Raw genomic sequence first — 26,450 nt, 5'->3', positions numbered from 1 at the left:
ATCCTTTTTTAAGGGCAATCACTTCTTAAGTGAGAGTTTTGTTAATCATGTTAATGGACATTGCCTTGCTAATCATGTTTGTGCTTTATAGTGTCTCTCTCTCTATCATTATATGGCAACCCGCAAAACATTGGTACAAAAACTTCAATAAGAAGCCATTATCCGGTTTTGACATTTATATACAAATAGTAAAGCTAAACATTCTAAAAATGTTTGCCCTTGTCAGATTGTCTTTATAAATGTTTTCAAAATTTAAAAGACAAAACTATATACTCTATGTTCCTTTTCAGGCATGTCAGCCATTTTGGTTTAAAAGCAGACAAGGTCTCACAACACATTTTTAAACTAAATATTCCAATGTTGATTTTGACCAAGTTTGTTTAAATTTGGCTCAGAAGTTTCAATTAAGTAGGAAGATTTTGTAGATGTGAATGACGACGACAACAGCAACAGACACCAAGTGATAAGAAAATGCTCATTTGATGATACAGGCCATTTGAGCTTATAAATTTAAAAAGCATTGTTTTGGTCCCAATTCCTATCCAAAAGGACCAAAAGCTTGCCCCAAACACATTCCACATCTTTCCTTTTCTGCAATGCCATGAATGCAACCACGTTGTACAATTTCAATTATAGATGGACTCAAGTTATTTAACCCAACAGGAGATAGACACAAAATGATAGCAAAAGTTGTATTTAATTACACTATAATCAGATAATAAAAGAAAATGTATTGTCTTCTTAAATCACATAGTGTCCTGACTATTGTCAGAGTAAAATCGGTTTTTTTTCTTACTAAAGTATGAATTATAATTAATCATTTTACAAAATAACTATACTCATGATAATAGGAAATGAATGATTATAACAACCAAGAAAACGAGAAAAAAAATCAACCAAGAAAGTGCACTTCCCTGAACAGTCGACTGTTTAAGTAAATAGAACTTTATTTGACAACAAATGTTTGACACAGAATACTTTGAGATGCCCACATGAAGTGCAGCAATAAATGTTTTACTCTCTTGCCCTATACCAACATGACCAAGCTCATCTGTGTATAAATATATATTTAATATAGGAGCATGTACCAAAATTGTCTTTCTAGAAAACATTAAATTAAATCTTTCAAATTATTAAATTTGTAATTGCCACATCATCCTGATCATTATTTTATATATCGTATATTAATATATTTGTGTACATTGTAGCTCTTATTAAAATGTTTCATTCAGATTAATATCAGCATTTGCAGTCATTTCTCGATCTATCACTCTGGCTGCTTCAACTTCAGCATTAACATCTACTTTCTCAGCCTCTTTCTCAAGTTCATTTTGCTCTTCACCATATTTTTCGACAAGTGCTTGGACCAGCATACAACGTGTTGCTCCACAATGACATGGAACTGGATGATGAGAGGCATCTTCTTCAGAACTTGATTGTTCATCCTCTTCACCTATAATTTCTACCGATATGTTGTAATGTCTTTTATTATCATCATCTTGTGACAGATCAATATTGGCCGTGATCTGATCACCTTCATCTACTGTCATGGAGGCTGGCAGAAATATAACAGTCTGCTTCCAATGTGTTTGGCGTGTAGCTGGGGAGGTACTTAAAGTGACGATTTTTGTCCCTTGATCAGGGGATGCTGCAATAGGCCCTTTGAATTCTACATCAAACCAACTGGCAAATCCATGTACAAGTCCTGGTTTGGTGAATGTGTAGGATAATGTCTGATTGATATTTTGAATATCTGTTATGGTGACAGTTTTTAAATCTAGTTCACAGAAAATTTCTGGTTCCGCCACACATTGTGATTGTTCAATACATGTTATAGTTGGTTCACACATTTTATTCCCTAGAACTGCATATTTTACTGCAGAAAAATTATAGCCATAAATATTGTCCCAGAACAAAATGTTTTCAGCAACATAAGAAGACATGTTCACTGGTGTCATGTACAAAACAGCATCGGATGGAATCATAAGACCATCATTGGCCAAGTATTTGTCACGAGCAAAAATTACGGAATCCAACATGGATTCATGAAGCAGATAAAACCCCATCCATTCAGATATGATAATGTCTACTTTATCTACAGGTAAACTAATTTCTTCAATCTTTCCTTTGATGACCTTCACCTTATCCTCCATTTTGTTTTCCTCAATAATACTCTGGCTTAAATCAGCTATTGCACTAGCTTCGACAGCAAATACCTGCGAAATATAGAATAAAATTTGTTTATTATAGTGTCACATATTGATGGAAAACAAGGCATTCACATGATATTCATATACACACACATTACAATATACACAATAACAATCAACTACATTGTACATATATGACTAGAACATACATGAAGCTCAACCAAATTACTTTAAAGATGATTAATGATACACTTGGATATTTTCCCACCAACAGATCAAAAACACTGCACCTGACATGGGTGCTCATATTGAAAATGTGTTGAGCTGGGATGCAAAATACTTGTGTTTTCAGGACTTTGTAGTTATGATGATATTCTTATTTTGAATTATCTCCCTTTGTCTGCTTTTTGATATCCAATCATGAAACAACAATGAACAATTATACACTTTTAATCTTTTGTTGTTTAGATTTAATGTTCTTTCTCATGCATATCCATTTTTATTAGTTGTTTTGGGTTTATGACATGAGTCATGTATGTAAAATCAAATGTTGAAAAAGTGAATGTAAAGAAAAAAATGTGTTATCACTGATAAAGTTTTTAGCCCTTTTTCCTCTTGTGAGTGGTTAAAGAAGAATGAAAAAATTAATAAAGCTTCTCCAGAATCAAGTTATAAGTATTTAAATTTCATTTATCAAAGACTTTCCAAAATTACAAAAATATCATGTTTCAGGTACCAGATGTAACATAATATCCTGACATGTATCATGAACTACACAAACATGTAGTCAGTACTAACATAACTAAGATAAGGATAAGACACCTGTTTTACATAAACATGAAGAAGCAACAATTCATGACTGATAACTAATTTACACATTTTTCTGCAAAAGAAGGTTGTACTTAAGCTTGAGTTTAATGTTAAAACAAACTGTTTACTTGTACCTGCTTTGCTCCAGCTGAAGCAGCAAACAATGACAGGATACCAGTTCCTGATCCAACATCTAAAACAATTTTATCTTTCAACAAATGGCTGTTTTGTTGCATAAATTTTTGGTAAGCAGCAGTTCTTGGTTTATCTCTCAACATGAGTTCATGAACAGAAATATCTCCATAACTTTTGAAGTATTCATCAGTTTCAGGCTTCTCCATATTTTCCTGGCTTTGATCATCCATGATCTAGATACAAATGGAAATCTAAAAAATAATCAAAAGTTATATTATATCCTTTGTCCATCAGGCTTTGGACATTTCTACATTGTTCTAATAAAATCATAAACAACATAATTGGTTTTTACTTCATGTACTTCTAAACCATTTGTAGACCTACCCATTTAGTACCTCCATTTTGGTGAGGTTTCTGTTGCTCTGTCTTAAAGACTTATCTTGTGTTTTGAGAACTGTTGTTTGTCTTTTCAATTTTTTTAGTTTTTTGGAATGAAGTGTCAACTACAAATGTAGTGTGTTTTCTAAAAACAGAGGACGATTCAAATTAAGGGTTTTCCTTTTGAATGGTATAATTTTATTATACAAGTCATTTTTGGGGCCCTATCATGTCTTTATTATTGTTTATCATGTTTATAGCTTGCTGTTCAGTGAAAAACAAGGCTCTGTGTTTAAGGGCATACGATACAGTTTTGATCCTGTATTTACAAGTTCATGAAAATTTGCCTATAGGCTATTTTTTACCTGATTAAATCAAATATGTAATAACAAATATACCTTCATGTGCTACTTTTTGCGTAAAATGAGGTCGAAATTTTGTATATTTGCTCGAAATTCAGATTTGTGGCCGTAATTTCTTTTTCGAACGAAAGACATAACTTTTTTGTTATAAAAGATAAAAACAGTTTTTTTTGTTGTTAAATAATCGGTGATTTCCGTATTTTAAAAATATCTTTAAAAAATATGCATTTTTTTATTCAGAAATGACTCATTTTTATCAAATGTTCGTGAATTGAGGAATAAACGTAATTATTTACTGCATGTTTATCACAATTAAAAAAAATCCTCTATTTACAGTTTTATAAAATTTGGGTCACATAATCTCCCTGCAAAATGAAACCAAATGCCGTTTTGAAAAATAGGAGTCCATGAACTCGTTTTCAAATTAAATCCGTTTGAATGATAAAAATCAGTCGAAAAATGCATCTTTTCCCGATATGTCACAGTTTGACGTCGCGATGATATCGCGGGTCGGTGACTGTATATAACTATGCATAAGCCTGTTTTTAGTATTGGTATTGTTAGCTGACATGGCTGATAAACGGACAAAGACAAAATTAAATTGTCATTTTACAAACAAGAAAAACAGATTCGCGTGGCTCTTAATCAATTCCAGAAAACTTGGTGAATAATGATCTTTAAGCACCAAAACTGAACCAGATGCTCCGCAGGGCGTAGCTTTATACGACCGCAGAGGTTGAACCCTGAACGGTTGGGGCAAGTATGGACATAACATTCAAGCTGGATTCAGCTCTAAATTTGGATTGTGATTAAATAGTTGACACAGCATAGGTTTCTGACACAGAATGAATGTGTTCTAATGAAATTAAAATTTTTGTTTTTCTCTTAGAGCAATTCACTATGCTGTTGAATATTATTCCTCTCAAAAAAATGTTTGAAGAAATTTTCTTTTTATTTATGAAATTTCAAATGAGAAAATTGAACCCATTTTTTTTAATCACATCCCCCTTTCCCTTATTCCAAAACTAATCTCAATTAAAATTTCGAATGGAGTTTGCAACAATTACTACTCATTTAAATACATCATAAAATATTAAGATGTAAAAAAACTGCTTGTTATCACTGAATGGTAAAGATTATTTTAATTTATCAGTTGGTAGTAAAAAGTGAATTTACATTGTATATTGTATATATAACAAAGATTAAAGTTGATTCTGGACAAAGAAAGATAACTCAAAATAAAAAAAATTCTTACAATTAGATATTTCTTGCTTACTATTCTGGACAAAGAAAGATAACTCTAATTAAAAACAAAATTGCTATTTCACAATATTTTGCAATAAGATATTTCTTGCCATTGCGCAATACTGTGCAATTGAAAAGACTTGCTATTGCACAAAACTTAATATAATAATTTTAGATCCTGATTTGGACCAACTTGAAAACTGGGCCCATAATCAAAAATCTAAGTACATGTTTGGATTCAGCATATCAAAGAACCCCAAGATTTCAATTTTTGTTAAAATCAAACTAAGTTTAATTTTGGACATTTTGGACTTTAATGTAGATTAATTTGAAAACAAGACCAAAAATGAGGAATCTACATACACAATTAGATTTGCCATATCAAAGAACCCCATTTATTCAATTTTTGATGAAATCAAACAAAGTTTAATTTTGGACCCCGATTTGGACCAACTTGAAAACTGGGCCGATAATCAAGAATCTAAGTACATTTTTAGATTCAGCATATCAAAGAACCCAACCGATTAATTTTTTGTCAAAATCAAACGAAGTTTAATTTTGGACCCTTTGGACCTTAATGTAGACCAATTTGAAAACGGGACCAAAAGTTAAGAATCTACATACACAGTTAGATTCGGCATATCAAAGAACCCCAATTATTCAATTTTTGATGAAATCAAACAAAGTTTAATTTTGGACCCTTTGGGCCCCTTATTCCTAAACTGTTGGGACCAAAACTCCCAAAATCATTACCAACCTTCCTTTTATGGTCATAAACCTTGTGTTTAAATTTCATAGATTTCTATTTACTTATACTAAAGTTATGGTGCGAAAACCAAGAAAATGTTTATTTGGGTCCCTTTTTGGCCCCTAATTCCTAAACTGTTGGGACCTAAACTCCCAAAATCAATACCAACCTTCCTTTTGTGGTCATAAACATTGTGTTTAAATTTCATTATTTTCTCTTTACTTAAACTAAAGTTATTGTGCGAAAACCAAGAATAATGCTTATTTGGGCCCTTTTTTGGCCCCTAATTCCTACACTGTTGAAACCAAAACTCCCAAAATCAATCCCAACCTTTCTTTTGTGGTCATAAACCTTGTGTCAAAATTTCATAGATTTCTATTAACTTAAACTAAAGTTATAGTGCGAAAACCAAGAAAATGCTTATTTGGGCCCTTTTTGGCCCCTAATTCCTAAAATGTTGGGACCAAAACTCCCAAAATCAATACCAACCTTCCTTTTGTGGTCATAAACCTTGTGATGAAATTTCATAGATTTATATTCACTTTTACTAAAGTTAGAGTGCGAAAACTAAAAGTATTCGGACGACGACGACGACGACGCCAACGTGATAGCAATATACGACGAAAATTTTTTCAAAATTTGCGGTCGTATAAAAAGGAAAAAAAATGTAAAAAGTCGTACAAAAATAAGTTTCAACACACGTGTCAAAAATGTAATAGATTCGACCACTGGAAAAATGAGAATATAGGATTTATCTGTTGTCATGCATTCCTGTTTTTTTAATCCAAATGGACATTATATTTTTCATTAAGTATGAAAAAAGAAAATTCCAAATGATTTTTTAATATTCAGTACTTTAACTTGATGTCTTCCACCTGTCCACATTTGGACAAGTCTATTTCTATCGGATGATGCATCTTACAGACTGATGACAAAGACGGGAAACAAAGTTATTGTGTAATTGGTAAAAAGTGGTTTTATACACAGGTTTCATTTCGCAAAATTATTTGCGCAAACAACATTTCAAGGTCAGTTATAATTGATTTGTTTAATTTTAGAAACGTAAACTGGAAGTTTTATTTTTTCACTACAGAAATTTTGTTAGTGATTATACATGTATTCAATGCATTTCATTTAAAAAAAAAAAGGTTATTTTTCAGGGATAATGCATTTTTTAGGGTCGGCGGGAATAAAAAAGCGTGAAAAGTCAATTTTATTTTTATTCTGGAAATCGGCAAAATCAGGTTGGCAGATCTGTAAACCAACATTATAAAAAATCCTGGCCTTAGTTACATGTATAAATAAACTTGACCTATTTGATTCGCTGTTTTACGTCATGCGCATTAACAAATTAAAAAACTGTACCTACATTGTACATGTACATTGTACAGTCAGGGGACTTACTTAAACAAGTGATTTTCTAAATCACTGATTCAAGTAACATTATTTCCATAAAGGTTGGAAGTTAGAGTTGTCTTTCTTTAATAATCACCTATTTAAGTAGTACAAATTAATCACTAGAAGAAGTGATTTAATTTTATTGTAGCTTTAAATATAGAATACTAATGATCCAGGGACTAAATATGTTTCTTAACTTATCAGAAACAACATCTGTGTTGTCTAGGATGACCAGGTCATTTCAGGTGATGACCTTGTACTGAATCTAGGATTATGACATAAAAATCACTTGTTTAAGTATCAGACTTCAATTTCCTTCCCAAAAATCACTTCTTTGAGTATCATTCTTATAATAACCATGATAACCCCCACTAATTTCAACACCCCCAAACAGTGAAATTTTTATCGCGAACAGTTGAATTTTATTACATAATCTTAAAGATGAAACCTTGAACTTCACAGGAAAAATACTCCCACTGCTGTGAAAAATCTTTTGAGAAAGGGTCAGTTCATTATGTAAAGCCATTATTATAGCATTTTTTCAACTAAAATAGAATTTTCAGCTAAATGATAGCATCAAAGGCATACACCTTGCTACTTACAATGACTTAAAAGAAGCAAAAAGTTCATATTTTTTAATTTGTCTAATTTAAAGATATTATTTAAACCTATGTGTTTCAAATTTTGAAAAAAATACAAAATCCCAATTTTTAACAAAACCTTGAATTTGCTACTCAAATAAGTGATTTAAAAATCACTTATTTCAGTAAGTCCCCTGACTGTTGTATATGCCTTATTTTAAGTCGTGATTTTTAGTATTCGTATTGTTATCTTAGAAAGTATTTCTGATTAAAATACTACAATAGGGAACCACTTGACAATGATTGAATTTAGTAGTGTCTACCCCGTGAGTATGACCTGTGTATATTGTATATAGCAAAATCCTAAATACACCGTCAAACTTTGGTGGTGAGCCTGTGAGATGCGGAATGTACAGTTAAGATATAATAGGTAACAGGTGAATATACTATCGGAATCGACCCAGAACTTGTTATTTATTGGCATTATTAATTATGTGGAATTACTTTTAGCCATGGTGGCCATCTTGGTTGTTTGGCCGGGTCACCAGACATATTTTTTAAACTAGATACCCCAATGATGATTGAGGCCAAGTTTGGTTAGATTTGGCCATGTTGGCCCAGTTGTTTTAGAGGAGAAGATTTTTGTAAAAGTTAACAACGAGGGATACGACAACAGACACCCGACACCAAGTGACGAGAAAAGCTCACTTTGCCTTTTAGGCCAGGTGAGCTAAAAATTAACAAATTGATATCCGATTTATATAATTCCAAGGCTGTCTGTTAGTTTTAGAGGAGAAGATTTTTGTAAAAGTTACCGACGACGGATGACGACAATGGACGCCCGACACCAAGTAAAGAGAAAGCTCACTTTGCGTTTTAGGCCAGGTAAGCTAAAAATGAACAAATTGATACCCGATTTATATAATTCCAGGGCTGTCTGTTAGTATCAAAAGCGACGAAGCAGCGCATCTGTTTTGGATGGGCAAATATCCACATTTTGATATTGGACGAGCTCTGACGTCCCACGGCCCAAGCTTGTCTGGCAAAACAGCTGTTGGACGTCAGAGCAGACTTATAATTATTTTGACTGAGTCATGGTAAGGCCTAAATTAGTATATTGTTTGTTTCCCCAATCCCGACCCTGCCAAGCTAGGTGTGGGTCGGTAGGTTGGGAAATAATTTAATTTTTCCAAAAAGTCCTGCTAGCCTGAAAATCCAAAATGAATAAAATAATATTTGACTTAGTTATAACAATAAATTTTTATGAGTACATGTAGCACCATTTTTGCAGGGTTGGTCAGGATAAGGGAAACAAATAATATTTTATTTTAGGCCTAATGATAATCCAAAAATAAGACGTCTAATAGGAAGGCTTTTTTAATATTATGCTTGGATGCTTAATTCCTATCCTCTTTTTTTTACACCTTACATCACGTACATGTAAGGGGTTAAAAAAAATGAGTGTTATAGCCTAATTATTTGGACTATAGTGCCTAACAAGATTGTGTGAGGTAGACGAAATTGACTTTAAAACGATCGTATTGACTTTTGATTTGCAGAAATAAGCAGATCGGATATATTTTGACTTTATTTACTTACTTCTTAAGTTTGGGATTAATTGTAATGAACTTATTCCAATGAGACTGAAAAATGCTTTTTTTTTATTATGATGAATAATAATTTTACCTGCCGTAGTCGTGCGTAAAATATATTTCTGCATTTCTCTTACGAAAATGACTTGTTTAATGGAACAAAACGTATTATTTGTAAACTTTCTCTTTAATCTTCACAATATGCTTTTAAAAAATAACCTTTCAACTGTACATTCCGAAAATTTTGTGAAAATAAAATAATTGGCAATTCTTACCTTTCAAACCTTAACTTTCATTGATAAAACATAATATTGACTCGTCCAGTGTCCAGTCTGAAGGTCATATTAGTTACCGTAAACATTCATGCACGTTTTAATTAATCAATAGTCATGTATGAAAAGCATAAACAAGTTTGAAGGAAAACTAATAATAATTTAATCCAATCAAATCGCCTACAATTCAATAACAATGTCAATGACCAGTCCACTTCATAAAAATGTATAGGGGTAAACTGGGTAGGGAGAAAATGTCAGATATTTTTAGTTCATTATTCTGCAATAACGAATAAAAATTTGTTAACCAATAGATTTGTTATAATTTGATAAACATGTTATTATGTATTGATATAGTTTTTGGTTCTTTCATTAGCGTATTCAAGGCTGTAGAAAGTTTGGCCTTCAAAAGTCAACATAATCATTGACTTTATACAGAAAAATTGCCTTTTTAAAACATTGAATGTTTCTCAACTATACGCGACAACAAAGCAAAATCATTTCTTAAACATGTTAAAAAAATGCAAAAAAATAATTCTGATTGATGCAGTGGTATTGTCATAAATTGCACTGGAGTGAACAGTGGTACAGCAAACGTCGAAATCCCTCACACAATGTTATCACACACTATAGAGTAATGGAAGTCCAGATAATTATGCCGTCTGCTGTGGGTATTTTTCGATTTTGACTTTTTTTATCCAATTCGTACCAGAAAAAAAGTAGCCTTGCCAGACGTTTTGTCCGGGTGATTGGTTTAATATAGATTTGACCTGAATGAAAAGTATAACCTTACATAATTGCAAAGTAATTGTAAACGTTATTCCTGAACGTGATGCATGGATAGTAAATCTGATGTTTGTCAACAGAAAAATATACACGTGCTTCCGGTAAATAGAGTTTCCTAAAAATAAATTAGAACGGAAAAGCAATGAAAGAATATCCGCGAATGATTCAAATTTTAATGCATTTTTGATTTGAACGGTTCATGTAGTATATCCTATGACTTTTTGCAGTTTTACATTCCCCCCTTTTATGATCAAATAATAACTCTATTGGAAGAGTATCCCCTACCACTGTATCATGTGAGTCAAAAAATCCCGTTTACGCCGTGTCTCCCGAAATTGGTTTTTGAATTAGAATAGAAACGAAAACTTCCTGTTGTTATAAAACCAAAAAATCTCAAAATGAACATTTCTTACGTTCTAAGAAATTTTAATCACCAATTATTGAAGTCTTTTATTTCCAAAAAAACTAAATTTTCCACTAGATTGTTTACTACTACCCAAGTTTTTCATCAGGAAAGGGTAAAAGGGGAAAATGGTCTAAATAAAAAAGTAAAGGTATGATATTCACCATGATCTTTACCAGTTTACTCTCGCTCTTGTACATTTGTATATGAGAAAATATTGATGCTTGATTATTTTATAATGATAATGATTTTTGGAAACCATGTCAAGTTCAGCTGTTCAGAGTGCAACACCTCCAAAGAATTTTCCATTATGTTGTGCTGAATGCATGAACATAAATTCTAATTGGACTCGTGGCTCTTGTCTTGGTAAAATATTATGTTGGTACAAGTCAAATCGACACACATAGAAAGAGTCAAATCGGCACCCATACTGGCAGTAGAAAAAGTCAAATATTTGGCACCTGGTTAACTCGGCATCTAGTCAAATCGGCACCTATTTTAAGTCCATTGTTTCCAATAAGGCCAATTAATATTAATTGTTAGATTTTCATCCCTGCCCACCCCTCTGAAATCGTCCCGCCCCGAATTTTTTTATTTTATAAAATTTAGGATATCCGGATTTCGTTCATTTCATGTTACCGGATGACCTGTAACCTTTAAAATTTCGTTTCATCCTCAAAGCTTCCTGTTTCAAATTTCGGTTTTGTACCTCAAGTAAATCTAACAAAAATGATTTAGTCGACCTTTTCGCTGCTCTATGATGACAACATCATCTTCCGAGAGTAACAGATTGATATAAACGAGAATGACGTGAAATATTGGTGTTAAGAGAAAAACGCTGTTTCCAAACTGCAAATCGCGGTATGTCACAAATTTCTGTGATTAGAAAACTGCGGACTTTTTTATTGATGCAATGACTTTGTCTCAGGAAATTTATACTGTAAATGATACCCAAAGCACAAGATTTGTGGAAACCATTGATACAGAAAATATGACTGGATTATAGATATTGAAATACAAGCACGAACTTGTCAGATTTATGACCGTTTATTGAATTTAAAAAGTCAACTAACATATGCATTTTAATTATGCAAGCCCTTTGATTTTACCCATGGCTGTCTTTTTATGTTGACAAACAGCAAATGTTCCAATACACCCAAAAAGAGTCATTACACCACAACTTTTTTTTATTATTAATTTCATGTTTTACATGATGATTATATTTTCATCTTGCATATAAAGTACCAACCCTATTATTTTCAACACTCTGAGTTTTAATTTTTTTCTGTACTTATAATAATTGTGTTGCATACCAATGCATTTGCTTTATTTTATGGGACTACAAACCATTGTTTAGAAACCCAAATACATTTGGTGTAGGTAGTCTAACCGAAGAGAGTATTTCTCACACGTTTTTGTTGTTAAATTTTGAAAGCCACAATTAGATATATTTATTTAAGGATTTGAAAAATTATGTAAGATTCCTCATACTTGTGTATATAAAAAAGAAGATGTGGTATGATTGCCAATGAGACAACTATCCACAAAAGACCAAAATGACACAGACATTTACATCTATAGGTCACTGTACGGCCTTAACAATACATGATATAAGTTTATTATTACACACTTGCATATATGAAGAATTCGTCACAAAACATGCAAAAGGGTTTCACATGAAATAAAATTTAAAAAATAAAATCCTCCCACCGCCCCATTATCTTCAAAAATTGGGATGAAAATCTTCTAATTAATTTACGTTGGCCTATTATGAGACAGGCATTTCCTACCTGTATATGGGGAGGAAGTCTGTATTAATTTTTTTTTAATTCAAATATGTTCATAAAAGAAACGGAAATACACTAACGTTTCGGATATTGGTTCTGTTGTTAGGGATTTAGTTGTGACCTTATTTAAGTTATGACGTTGTATTCAATGTAATGTTTTTTTTCATATCAAACAATTATTAAAAACGATTGGGCCAAGGTGTTGAATTCCATCCTAATATTTGTTGATATGTTGATAAATATACATTTTATTCAAAGTCTCATGCAAACAAGACCGGAACAGAAAGTACAAAAATGTAGATTTGAAAAAAAAGTTAGCGATTTTGAGTTCATTAGAATTAAAAATTCGGGAAATTATTTTTATTGATTTTTCTACAGTAATAGGGAACTTCGTCCCCATAATATTTGATATAATATATAAATAATTCTGAAAGTGTATAAATTCATGAGCTATTTTGGGGGTTGGATTTTATAATGCATTACAATCATGACAATGATTACATTGTTAAACTTCATTTATAAGAGACAATGAAGTCCTTATCCAAGTTGTTGTTTAACAATGAGACAATTAGTAGCAATGTGATCAAACGGAAAACTATGAGTCCCTTTCAATAATTTAAACTTTCTTGTAAAAAACATTTGTAATTAGCAATAAAGGTGGGTTAACAATCCTGCAAAATGTTAACTGGTTAAAAATTGCATAAAAAATATCCAACACCTCATATATCATGTATATATATAATTAATAATACATCAACTCCCATATTTTAGAATAGTGAATACTATTAAGTGAATATTGCTTGACAAACCCTTCCTTATTTAACTCTTCTTGTGTAAATACTGATAACCCATTCCTAGCTTGTTTTTACTGATTTTGCTTAAAATACTTAAAAAAATATTACACAAATCTAAACATGGGTGATGAATTGACTATATCATTAGTGCCAATTTAATCAGGTGCCAATTTGACTAGGTGCTGATTACACCATGCTGGGTGCTTATTTGACCAGGTGCTGATTTAACCAGGTGCTTATTTAACCAGGTGCAGATTTGACTAGAATTCCCACTTGTTACTCCTTTCCTTTGTTCGATGTTCTGAGTGAGTGATGTCACAATTTTTATGACCATTTATCTCTATTATGTCTATTCTTTATACTTTTTGCATATACATGTAATTTTCTTTTCTATAGTTTTTATCACCTCATTCAAGTCATTATTCTCTTTTCTTTTGTTTTTTTAGTGTTTATTATTTTATTATTCTTTATTCTATCATGTGTTTATAAACTGCTCATCCATATTTAACATTTGTTTGCTTTTTGGAAATTGTATGTTCCTCTCTTAGGGATGACATCAAAAGTTTAATGAAGGATAAAAAAAAACTTAATTTCACATAGTTTTTTCGCTACCCCCCCCCCCCTCTCCCCTCTTAACTTAATTTGGGAAAAATGTATTGACCAATACAGATATACATGACGTACATGTATGAAAAATAGATGTTGGATAAACAAAACTTGCAGCAATTTTAACCACCCCTACCCCCAAACTATTTGAATTCAGTTTTTTTTATCCTACATTGATCTTTTGATGTCCTCCCTAATCATGCTTATATATATAGGGGATGACCATTACAATTTTTTTTTTCTACATGTCAACAAAAGTTCTGATCAGTTTTGTGACTAGTATTTGTAAGAGTATGTATTTATCAAGATATTCACACTATTCCAAGAAATTTATCCTTTCCTCATTTGATGCTAACAGACTACTAAACTATGATCTGTCCCAATTTAAGCTAACAATAAACTTGATAAATGAAGATCTTTGAAGGAGGTTTTGTTTATGCTTTTTTTCTTCATGTTATTTATATCGCACACTAAATACATGATAAAGCTATAATTCTCCATTCTTTTTTTTTTCTGTAGTTTTATTATCTCTGGTTTTCAACCCATTAACTCTGTTCTGTAAACCACATCTAGACCATCAGCTGAAACTTGAAACTTAAGTTACATGTAACTCTTACTTATTAGATCTCTCAGGTGTAATCTTTGAATCAACATGATCAAATTAAAGTTGATAACAATTACATGTATTTTTAAGCAAATAGTACATATAGCTATACATTGTATTACACATGTACCAATACATGTAGTGGTTATTTAACATTTCATACAATGAGCACACCTGAATAAAGAAAGATAACTAAATCTGAATTTTTCTCTAGCATTGAGTAAGCCACTTAACATATATGTCTACATACTTCTTGCATAAAAATATATATGTTTAGGTATTTTGAGTTATGGGAAAAGTTAAAGAGGGTCTTAGTAGCAGTGTTGGTAGGGTGCCTTGGTCATCTTTTTCTGTTTTCTTTATTTTTAATACAAATTTTCACTGTTGCCATATCCTAACATTGTGCATTTACTGAGCACAGCTGTTTTGTGCTGTATTGCCATTAAGCACAGTAGAGGTAGAAATATGAAACTGGACACCTTTCAAACCATGCTGCATATAAAGCTCAACTGTACCAAGCAATGATTTAAAAACTTGTGAGACAAGCTGCTTGACAAGTTTTTCAGCTTAAAAAGTAGAAAGGTAGAGTTCTATATGGGCTAATGATGTAGTTCTTGTATAACCAGTGATTTCAACGAATAAACACAATGTTTGATCTTTATTAAAACATGCCCTTTTCATATTATCATATCAATTATCATGTGTTAAATGCCCTTTTTCAGGTTTGGCACCCTGCCCTTTTGAAATCCTAGCTGGAACACTGTACATGTATTTAGTTGCTTTTTCAAGTGTGATATGCATCTTTTTTTTAACATACATTGTAAAAGTTTGTTTAGTTTTAATCTTATCTTCTTTTGTCTTTTCCCAGGTTTTGTATGATGGACAGTGTCCTATCTGTGCTGTTGAAATAAACTTAATGAAGAAATTAAACAAGAAGGACAATGTTGTGAATTTTGTGGATATAACTGTTGGAGAATACAAACCAGATGATCATTTAGGAATCACTTATAGTCAGGCTATGGGTAAAATGCATGTGATAGTAACTCATGGAAATAATGCACAGACTCAATCTACACCAGAAGTAACAAAAGTAAGTTATATTATAAACAGTTCTTTCCAACAGATACTATTACAATTGTTGGATTTATATCATTGGGGTAATTTTCATGTATGTAAAGTATGATTAACTGGTGATACATGTATTTGGTATTTTGAATAGAATACTATTAGTTACATAGTGTATTAGTGACCTAATATGATATAAACAGGGTCAGTAAATTCCATATGGGGTTCGATATGGAATTTTCTTGTAAACCCTGTATATATCATATTAGGTCACTAGCACACTATGTAACGAATTTATCTTACCGACTATCTATATTTGTTGAATTTAGACTAAAGTTGTCTTATTTGCTATCATAACACATCTCCTTATTTCTGTATTAAAGTGTTCAGGTGTTCAATTTAAAGAACCTTCTCCAATTGATCTGCACTAAAAAAAAACTAATGTAAACGATAAATATCTGTAATAAACAACCTTGATATAACAATATTAAACAGAACTTTCAATATTTTAAATAATCAAACAGTGCCTAAGTGGCAAATTCACTACAAACCGTGTATTGACATAAGCCCCGCCTCCCTACTAACCTAATATTGAATATACACGGTCTCCACGAGGTCGCTTTTAACCAATCATATTCATAGAAATGTATAGGAGGTAAGATAATACATGATGTATGTCTGACTGCAACCAGGACAGTAACTTTTCCTTCTCTGGATCATTAGACAAACAAAACATACATATGATACATTACAAACACACAATAAAAATCAGTACTGGAAATATGCCTTACTCTTTATACATGATATACAACAATAAATAAGAAAAATATTTATATCAAGTGTTAATAAGAAAAAAGTCAAAATGAGGGCAAATTTTATTAACATGATTAAATAGGAACCAACTTTTGTCCTTACAAATCTCAATACAAAAAGAAAAAGATCATGAGCAAACACTAACTGCCATAAAAAATGTTGGTTTATTTGTACCTGAAGCCATTTCTGGTTCTTAGTCAACTTTTGAACCAACTCTTTTGGTCCTTATTGTATTGCCTGATTTGTGAGGAAAGTCTACTGCTGCTGCTAAAGGACCTGATTAGATTTATATATATATAAGAGCTACAGTTCAGCAGATAGTACATGTACATTTTTACTTAGTAATATACTGACAGTAATTTAAAGATTAAATATCAATAATTCATTTAAAGGGAGACAATTATTCCTTATATTTCAACATAAACATAAAGGAAACTACATGCATGTATCAAAATTAATATCAGACTAAGAATATGTGATGTAATTTAAATTAAGACAACTTGTGTTTACTGTTTTCCAGATATATGATAGTATGGAAGGAATGAAAGTTATGTATAATGCAGTTGGACTTACCTGGTTATCTAAACTGTTATCATACCCTGGGATCAAAGAGACTTCAGATAAATTCTATAAGTGGTTTGCAGTCAACAGATACAGAATGACTGGAAGAGACAAAGAAGAATGTGAATCAGAAAGATGTAATATCTCTGACAAAAAGAAGTGAATGTAACAACATCAACATTTGAGTGTAGTGTATGTTGTCAACCATAAGCATATAAATTTCATATGTTTCTGCTCACCCACCATCCTTAAATGACAAGGTCACATCAGTATTTACATGTTTAAGCAAAAAGAGCAAGTAAGTTTGGTGATATCCATGGTAACAGACAGAAATATTGATAAGTGACACTTTTGAAATTAAAGTCTATTTCAGGATGCAAACGAAAAAAACAATCCATGCATTACTACATTTAGTCAACTGAGACGGTCACAGATTGGGAAGTCATGATAGACAAGAGTGAATTTTGAATAGTGAATAGTGTGGTACATGTACCTATTGTTTATGTAAATATGTTGTTCTATACTTGTATGTCAGGGGGGTGGGTGTATACATTTGCTGATATATACATACTTGAAAATAAATATTACGTTGGACTGGGACAAATCAAAGCTGGATACAATAATGTCATATCCTGGTAAATTTTCACCATGTAAAATACAATCATTCTTCAGAATTTTATTTTCCTACTATAATAAGTACAGCTTGTTTGAAAACAAAATAAGAAAAAAATAGGTCTCAGAAGAGTTAAAAAAAGATATTTCAATTTTAATGCAAAAAAAAAAATGTATTTTGGACCAAAGGGAGATAATTTTGGGCTATTTCAATAATATAAACATTTTAAAAGTCATCTGGGGCAAAAAACAAATTGATTTTTTGGTTGATTTTTCTTACCATATCATATAGTAACAACTTATAGCAATGTTATAGATAAAATTTGTAATGAAAAAAAATGTTTAACATTTTGCTGAAATTTTTGTAACCTTGAGTCAATCGTAAGTAGACTTTGCAGAGATATGAAGAAAAGGAGATGTGGGTTATATTTGTGTCAATGAGACTTAAGGAGAAATATAACATGCATAACCAAAAGACATCTAAAGAGCAAAACACAATCTTCAACAATAGTAAGGTGTTTTTAAAAAAAAATTGAGAGATCTGTAATCAACCTGCCCATTCTCCAAATGACTTAATTTGTGGGTTCCTGGCTTGAAAAATGTATTATCAAGTAAAAAGTCACGAAAAAATAAAATTAAAAAAAATCATGTTATATTATTTTTTTAAATGTCTGGTGATTACCATTGTCTTTCAATTCTGTTCACTTTCAATCAAAGTATTAACATTATTAATAGATATTTATCCAATGTTTTATGTTATTGTTACTTAATCATGTTAATGTAAAAATGAATGAAATTTTATGCATTTGTTGTACACCATTTGTACAAAGAAGTAAATGCAAATAAACTTTATTTGAAAAACAGTCAAAGATTTTTTTTCTGTAGACTAAATTTATTATTTAATTCCCTTTCATTATTATGTTAGTTTAATATCAATTTATCAGATGATTAGGATGATAATCGTCAGACTGAATAGTTAGTTTTGATGTCATGAACATGTAAGTTAACAGTATCAATTGATATTAACAGTTAGTTCTCATGTTGTGCCAACTATCACCTGAGATCACCCCCAGGTTTTGGTGGGGTTCATGGTGCTTAGTCTTTAGTTTTCTATTTGATGTGTCAAGTGTAATATTATTTGTCTGTTTGCCTTTTTAGCTCACCTGACCTGAAAGGTCAAAGTGAGCTTTCCTCAGCACTTGGCGTCCGTCGTCCGTAAACTTTTACAAAAATCTTCTCCTCTGAAACTACGGGGCCAAATTCTACCAATCTTGGCCACAATCATCCTTTGGGTATCTAGTTAAAAAAAAGGTGTGGCGTGACCCGTCAAACCAACCAAGATGGCCACCATGGCTAAAAATAGAACATAGGGGGTAAATGCAGTTTTTAGCTTATAACTCAAAAACCAAAGCATTTAGAGCAAATCTGACATGGGGTAAAATTGTTCATCAGGTGAAGATCTATCTGCCCTGAAATTTTCAGACGAATCGGATAACCTGTGGTCGGGTTGCTACCCCTGAAATAGTTATTTTAAGGAAATTTTGCAGTTTTTGGTTATTATCTTGAATACTATTATAGATAGAGATAAACTGTAAACAGCAATAAATTAAATGTTCAGCAAAGTAAGACCTCCAGATAAGTGAACATGACCAAAATTGTCAGTCGACCCCTTAAGGAGTTATTGCCCTTTATAGTCAATTTTTAACAACTTTTCGTCATTTTTTGTAACTTTTCTAAAAAATCTTCTTCTCTAAAACTACTTTGCCAAATTTAACCAAGCTTGGCCATAATTATCATTGTGGTTTATAGTTTAAAAAATGTGTCCAATGACCCAGCCTACCAAACAAAAGGGCAGACATGGCTAAAATTAGAACATAGTGGTAAAATGCAGTTTTTGCTTTATATCTTTGAAACTAAGACATTTAGGGCAAATCTTTTAAGATTTAAATGTCCATCAGAATAAGATATATTCCCTAACAAATTTTCAGTTGAATCGGACAACCTGTTGTTGGGTTGCTGCCCTAAAATTGGTGATATTAAGAAAATTTTGCAGTTTTTGGTTATTATCTCGAATATTATTATAGATAGAGATAAACTGTAAACAGCAATAATGTTCAGCAAAGTAAGATCTACAAATAAGTCAGCATGCGCAAAATTGGTAGAGGACCCTTTAAGGAGTTATTGCCTTTTATAGTCAATATTGAACAACTTTTCGTCATTTTTGTAACTTGTTTAAAAATCTTTTCTTAAACTACTTATCCAAATTTAACCAAACTTGGCAACAATCATAATACTAGGGTATCTATTTTAAAAAAGAGTGTCGATCTATGAGTTTGAATGTCACTCTAGAATGTCTAGTATATTTCCCCCCCTCTTTTAAGTTTAACATTTTGTGTGTACCATTTGTTAGAGGTTGTTTATATATTTTCTGTCATATTACATGTTTTATCATGATTGAATAAGGTCACTGATATATTTTTTTGTTTGAATTCGCATTGCTAAATATCAATTGTCAATAATCACTTTCAAATCTTGATAATCATTATTTGTTGTAATTGCGAAAGCACATGGTTAATAGCCAAGGGTTAATCGTAAACTGTCCCTTCTGGAGAGGGTGGGACTAGAAACTATTATAGAAAAAGAGAAACTTTAAACAGCTAATTAACGAGATTTACGATTAGTCATACTTATAAATCATGTATAGTCAACCCTGAAAAAATATGAGATATTGGTTTTAAAGCCCCAGTCCCACTAGACCTTGATCGCACTACGCTCACCACGATCTAAAATAAAATCAGATCGTGGTGAGGTCGCGGTATGAGCGGCATGAAAATGTACATATTCGTTGCTTTCACGATGCTACTACGTCCTCATTACGCTTCTACAACGATCCTGCTACGATTATACCACGTTCTCACCACGCTTATTCTGCGACCTCACTACGCTTATCAAGACCTTTCTACGCTCTTCAAGTTCTCACTACGACCATACCACGATTTATGCAATTGCAACACGATCTTACCACGTTGGCTTCTACTGGATTATAGCACGCTCTTCCCACGACCTTATTACGACCATACCACGCTCATATCGCGATCTTTAATACTACGCTCTCCATCTCTTCTGAAATTCGTCTGCTCATTTGGGTCAGTTGGACATGAAATCACCTCATCTTTACATTCCTCAACTATTGCAAACCTCGGGAAAAAAATTAACTTATAGAATTCCGAGCAGCTAAGTCAGACTGCACGGTCGAATATTTGTCACCAGTAGCTGAATGTCTTAAAGTGATGCCAAGTTTAAGACCAGGCGATAGGGCTCTTCTAAATAGCGTATCCGTCTTCTTAATTCTTGGACCAACTCGCTTAAGAAGTTTATCGAACATCACTAGAGGACACCTTAAAAAAATGAAGAAGGAAGTATAAAAAAGAAGATATGTGGTATGATTGCCGATGAGACAACTATCCACAAAAGACCAAAATGACACAAACATTAACAACTATAGGTCACCGTACGGCCTTCGACAATGAGCAAAGCCCATACCGCATAATTAGTCAGCTATAAAAGGCCCCGATAAGACGATGTAAAACAATTCAAACGAAAAAACTAACGGCCTTATTTATGTAAAAAGATGAACGAAAAACAAATATGTAACACATAAACAAACGACAACCACTGAATTACAGGCTCCTGACTTGGGACATGGGGTTAAACATGTTAACGGGATTCCAACCTCACCCTAACCTGGGACAGTACAAGATAAGAACGAACTATAAAAATCAGTTGAAAAGGCTTCTACAGATGGACAAATAATACAAGTGGACGTGAGCATGACAAGAACTCGAAACAGTCGTAGTACGAACGTAGACAGGTCGTAAGAAGAGCTTGATGAGGACGGCACGAGCGTGCTAGAATCGTACTATGGTCTTGAACAGCGTGGTGTAAACGTGGTATGGTCGTATTTTGGATCGCGACGAGAACGTAATGATCGTAGAGAGGTCGTGATAAAGTCGCTGTGAGATCGTAGCGTAGTCTCCCGGAATAGAATCACGCTCTCGTTACGATGGTACAGCGAACTTTGCCATCTTACCACGACCTTACTGCGCTCTCACTACGCTTCTACTACGACCTGATTTCGCCACGACCGCACCACGCTTGTTTTGGACATGTTCAAAGTTGGCCACGCTCATCACGATCTCCAAGACCTTCCCACAACCGTATAACGACCTCACTCCGATCTACACGATCGCACTACGCTCGTCAAAATTTGCATTTTTTTCACAGATCGTAGTGCGATCGTGGCCTAGTGGGCCTGGGGTATAAGGTAGATATGAAGGTGTCTGTCTTCTCATTGAAAAGGCTTCTACAGATGGACAAATAATACAAGTGGACGTGAGCATGACAAGAACTCGAAACAGTCGTAGTACGAACGTAGACAGGTCGTAAGAAGAGCTTGATGAGGACGGCACGAGCGTGCTAGAATCAAGTGGACGTGAGCACGACTTTATCACGACCTCTCTACGATCATTACGTTCTCGTCCTCCATCTTGGATTTTTAAATAACAGAAAACAATCGGTCTAGATCTTTAATCAAATATGCAAATTTCGTAAAGTAGGTACTAGTAATTCATTTGTAAGAATTGTCATTTCAGTATAGAAAATGACATGTATGTTTACTAGCAATGTACAATTTACTAGGAAAAAAAATGACAGATACATGTATGAATCAACTGAGAAGCATTTTTATTTTTATCAAAGTAATATGTTTTATTCTTTTTTTCCAATTTGATATTCTGTGAAACAAAGAAAAGAAAAGAAATATAGGCTCTAGCCTTAAAGAATTAATTGATACTGTCATTACAGAATATGGATAGCCTCACTCGTGTTGAGTGAATAGACCAGTTTTAATTAATAAATTCATCATAGATACCAAGATTGAAATTTCATATTTACACCAGATGCACGTTTCGTCTACAAAAGACTCATTAATGACACTCAAATAAAAAAATGTTAAAATAGCCAAATAAAGTACGAAGTTGGAGAGCAATGAGGATCAAAATTCTTAAAAAGTTTTGTCAAATACAGCTAAGGTAATCTATCCCTGAGGTAGAAAAGCCTTAGTATTTCAAAAATTCAACAATTTGTTCGCAGTTGATTGTCGAGCCTGCGACTATAGGGATAGTGATCCTACGCAGCAGTAGAGGTGTTAGCTCACTTCTTAAAAGCTTTATATTTTAGTAGGTGGAAGACCTGGATACTTCATACTTTATATATAGTTGCCTCATGTTACAAAGTTCTGTCAGTCACATGTCCAATGTCCTTGACCTCATTTTCATGGTTCAGTGACTACTTGATTAAAAAGTTAAGAGTTTTTGTAATGTTTAATATTCTCTTATTATAAGTAATAGGATAACTATGTTTTGTATGTGCGTACCTTGCAAGCTCCTCGTGCCCGCCAGACAGGTTTTACTTGGCCTCGACATCATTTCATGGATCAGTGAACAAGGTTAAGTTTTGGTGGTCAAATTCATAATTCAGATACTATAAGCAATAGGTCTTGTATATTTGGTGTATGGAAGGACTGTAAGGTGTACATGTCCAACTGGCAGGTGTCATCTGACCTTGACCTCAATTTCATGGTTCTGTGGTTATTGTTAAGTTTTCGTGTTTTGGTCTGTATTCGTATACTGTATGCAAAGGGTCTACTATATTTGGTGTATGGAATGATGGTAAGGTGTACATGTCTATAGCTAGCTGGCAGGTGTCATCTGACCTTGATCTCATTTTCATGGTTTAATAGTCAAAGCTAAGTTTTTGAGTTTTGTTCTTTTTTTCTAAATCTATATGCAATAGGTCAACTATATTTGATGTATGGAAATAGGTTATGATCTAATTGTCAGTTGCGCACACTTTATTTGACCATGACCTCTTTTTCACGGTTCATTGCTCAGTTTTAAGTTTTTATGTTTTGGTCTGTTTTTCTTAATCTATAAGGAATAGGTCAACCATATTTGTTGTATGGAAGAATTGTTAGCTGTACATGTCTGCATGGCATTGTCCATCTGACCTTGACCTTATTTTTATATGGTCCATTGGTAAATGTTAAGTTTAGGTGACAGTTGTAATAAAGCTTTATATTTAGGACTATACATAATATCAATGATTAGAAATGAAGGCGAGACATTTAGCGTTTGCACTCTTGTTTATAATTACGAACATATCAATGATAACTCAAGTCAACACAGAAGTGCTGACTGGGCTGGTGATACCCTCGGAGAACAAATCTCCACCACCAGTAGCATCGACCCAGTGGTTGTAAATAAACTCATTATAGATACCAGGATTGCAATTTCATATTAACGCCAGACGCGCATTTCGTCTACAAAAGACTCATCAGTGACACTCTAATAAAAAATATTAAAATGGACAAATAAAGTACGAAGTTGAAGACCATTGAGGACCAAAATTCCTAAACGGTTTGCCAAATACAGCTAAGGTATTATATTCCTGAGTTAGAAAAAGCCTTAGTATTTCAAAAATTCAAAAAATTTTAAAAGGTAAATTTATAATTATGGACATGTCAATGATTACTTAGGTCAAAACAAAAGTGCTGACTATTGGGCTGGTGATACCCTCGGGGAAATAAATCTCCACCAGCATTGACATCGACCCAGTGGTTGTAAATACACTCATCATACATACCAAGATTGAGATTTCATATTTACTTCAGACGCGGATTTCGTCTACATAAGACTCATCAGTGACGCTTGAATAAAAAAATGTTAAAAAGGCCAAATAAAGTACGAAGTTGAAGAGCAATTAGGACCCAAATTCCTAAAAGTTTTTCCAAATACAGCTAAGGTAATCTGTTCCTGAATTTGAAAAGCCTCAGTATTTCAAAAAATCAACATTTTGTTCACAGTAAATTTATAATTATGAACTTATCAATGATAACTCAAGTCAACACACAAGTGCTGACTACTGGGCAGGTAATACCACCAGCATTGGCACCGACCCAGTGGTTGTAAATAAACTCATCATAGATACCAGGATCGCAATTTCATATTTACACCAGACGCGCCTTTCGTCTATAAAAGACTCATCAGTGACGCTCGAAACCAAAAACGTTTAAAAGGCCAAATAATGTACGATGTTGAAGAGGATCGACAACAAAAAATCCTAAAAGTTTTGCCAAATACAGCTAAGTAATCTAATCATGAGGTAGAAAAACCTTATGGCAGTGATAAAACAAAATAAGATGGGGATAATATGGAGGTTTTGGCTAATATATCGAGTAAGACTAAATTGACAACCCATTCTGGAGTTAAAAGTAAGATTTAGCAATAAGTTTATAGACTGAATTCACCAATTGATTCCTTATAGCAGTTAATCACCTTAAAATTCTATTCCAGTAATAGTTTTTCTTTGAGAAATTATAATAGAAAGACTTGTACAAAACTTTCAATCGAAAAAAAATTCAAATGACCATAAATTCAAGACATTCTAGTTCTTGTGCACGGGTGAGTCTCTTGTTTTGGATGATTCTTTACAATATATGTATACTGAATAATCCGTATATGCGGAAATGGACAGTAACATGCACATTGCAGCATGCTAGTAAACATACACACATTAGTGCCAACGTTAAAAATTTGATTCAAATAGAAAAACAAATATGATAATTAAAAAATACATGTCCGTCGCATCCTTTTGGTGGTTTTTATTTACCGCCTAGAAGTCAGTACGTTTTGATGCAAATATTACAATTAATAATTTGAACTCAATAATCGTTATCATATCAAGTAATTATAGACCAATAAAAATTTAACAAAACCCAAAGAAAGAAAAATTGTAACCATGTCTCCGTAAATAATATTCAACATCGCTAGCCACGTAACTCAAGTTATGGATATTGCTATACTGACAAGCGAATTATGATCATGGTCAAGAGGAAAAGTTTGAAATGGAATGCTTGTAAAAATTTTAATATAAAAGAAATTACAAGAATATGTTTGCAAAGACAACGACAATAGTGTCTTAACTCTTTTTTATTTTCCTTCGTTAAAATATAATAATAAAAAACTTAAATGTTAGGAGACCTTCAATAGAGTTCTGTTTGCCAAAGATCTTTTTCTATTAGAATATTGATATGAAGAGATAAACTTACCGTCAAAATCTAAGCGAGCAGTGATTCTTAAAAGACATTTCCCTGTGTAATAATTTGGATATTTATCTTGTATTATTGTATATATGAACTTATGAATGTCTGACATAGTGAAATGTAACGGTATCTCAGCTATACATCTTTTGGACAATAAACAAAGCATTTAAATGGCCCACTTGACAATTTGTAAACAATTGGCCTTTTATTCTGCTACAATTAAAAAGATTACACATTGCGTTGTGTTAATGTTTTGATAAATAAAGGTATTCAGAACTTTAATTCATATAGACAAACAAATAATTCATTCTTTTATTATTAAGATAATGAGACTATACATTAGACTTCTGATTCAGCAAATAATATATATTTCTTGTAGTTATAACATCCTGTAAAGACTAACAATTCCATTGTGATGAGGAGACAGTGGACACAATAAACATCGTGCTTGTACAAAAGAGTCGGAATATTATATATATATTATACTACCGTATGCCATATTAATTCACCCGCCACAGATTTCTCGTCAATCTGCACAACAACCGACTTGAAGGTAAGACTGCAGTATAATTAATAGGGGGCCTGGG

General features: G+C 32.6%; 2 protein-coding genes across 6 annotated transcripts; one reads left to right on the top strand and one right to left on the bottom strand.

The window, feature by feature from the left end:
• Positions 1-929: 929 nt before the first annotated feature.
• LOC134691202 (uncharacterized) lies at positions 930-10,832 on the bottom strand. 4 transcript variants are annotated; one of them, XM_063551533.1, is made up of 3 exons: positions 10,743-10,832; positions 3,095-3,346; positions 930-2,216 (listed from the first exon to the last, which is right to left on the bottom strand). In XM_063551533.1, exons 2-3 carry the CDS (start codon positions 3,323-3,325, stop codon positions 1,215-1,217), a joined length of 1,233 nt encoding a protein of 410 aa, XP_063407603.1. In that variant the 5' UTR covers positions 3,326-3,346; positions 10,743-10,832; the 3' UTR covers positions 930-1,214. The 4 variants fall into 4 exon arrangements, with proteins under 4 accessions (XP_063407603.1, XP_063407601.1, XP_063407602.1 ...); XM_063551531.1 differs by lacking the exon at positions 10,743-10,832 and adding an exon at positions 10,465-10,587; XM_063551532.1 differs by lacking the exon at positions 10,743-10,832 and adding an exon at positions 10,442-10,568.
• On the top strand, positions 10,801-18,146 carry LOC134691204 (uncharacterized). Of its 2 annotated transcripts, none has more exons than XM_063551535.1 (3): positions 10,801-11,011; positions 15,520-15,741; positions 17,050-18,146. In XM_063551535.1, exons 1-3 carry the CDS (start codon positions 10,856-10,858, stop codon positions 17,251-17,253), a joined length of 582 nt encoding a protein of 193 aa, XP_063407605.1. In that variant the 5' UTR covers positions 10,801-10,855; the 3' UTR covers positions 17,254-18,146. The 2 variants fall into 2 exon arrangements, with proteins under 2 accessions (XP_063407605.1, XP_063407606.1); XM_063551536.1 differs by lacking the exon at positions 10,801-11,011 and adding an exon at positions 11,660-11,721.
• The last annotated feature ends 8,304 nt before the right edge of the window (positions 18,147-26,450 follow it).

Source organism: Mytilus trossulus, chromosome 11, assembly GCF_036588685.1.
Source record: "Mytilus trossulus isolate FHL-02 chromosome 11, PNRI_Mtr1.1.1.hap1, whole genome shotgun sequence".
In the NCBI taxonomy this organism is placed as follows: Eukaryota; Metazoa; Mollusca; class Bivalvia; order Mytilida; family Mytilidae; genus Mytilus; species Mytilus trossulus.
The sequence above is the reverse complement of the archived record's forward strand: the minus strand, read 5'-3'. Positions and strand labels throughout refer to the sequence as shown.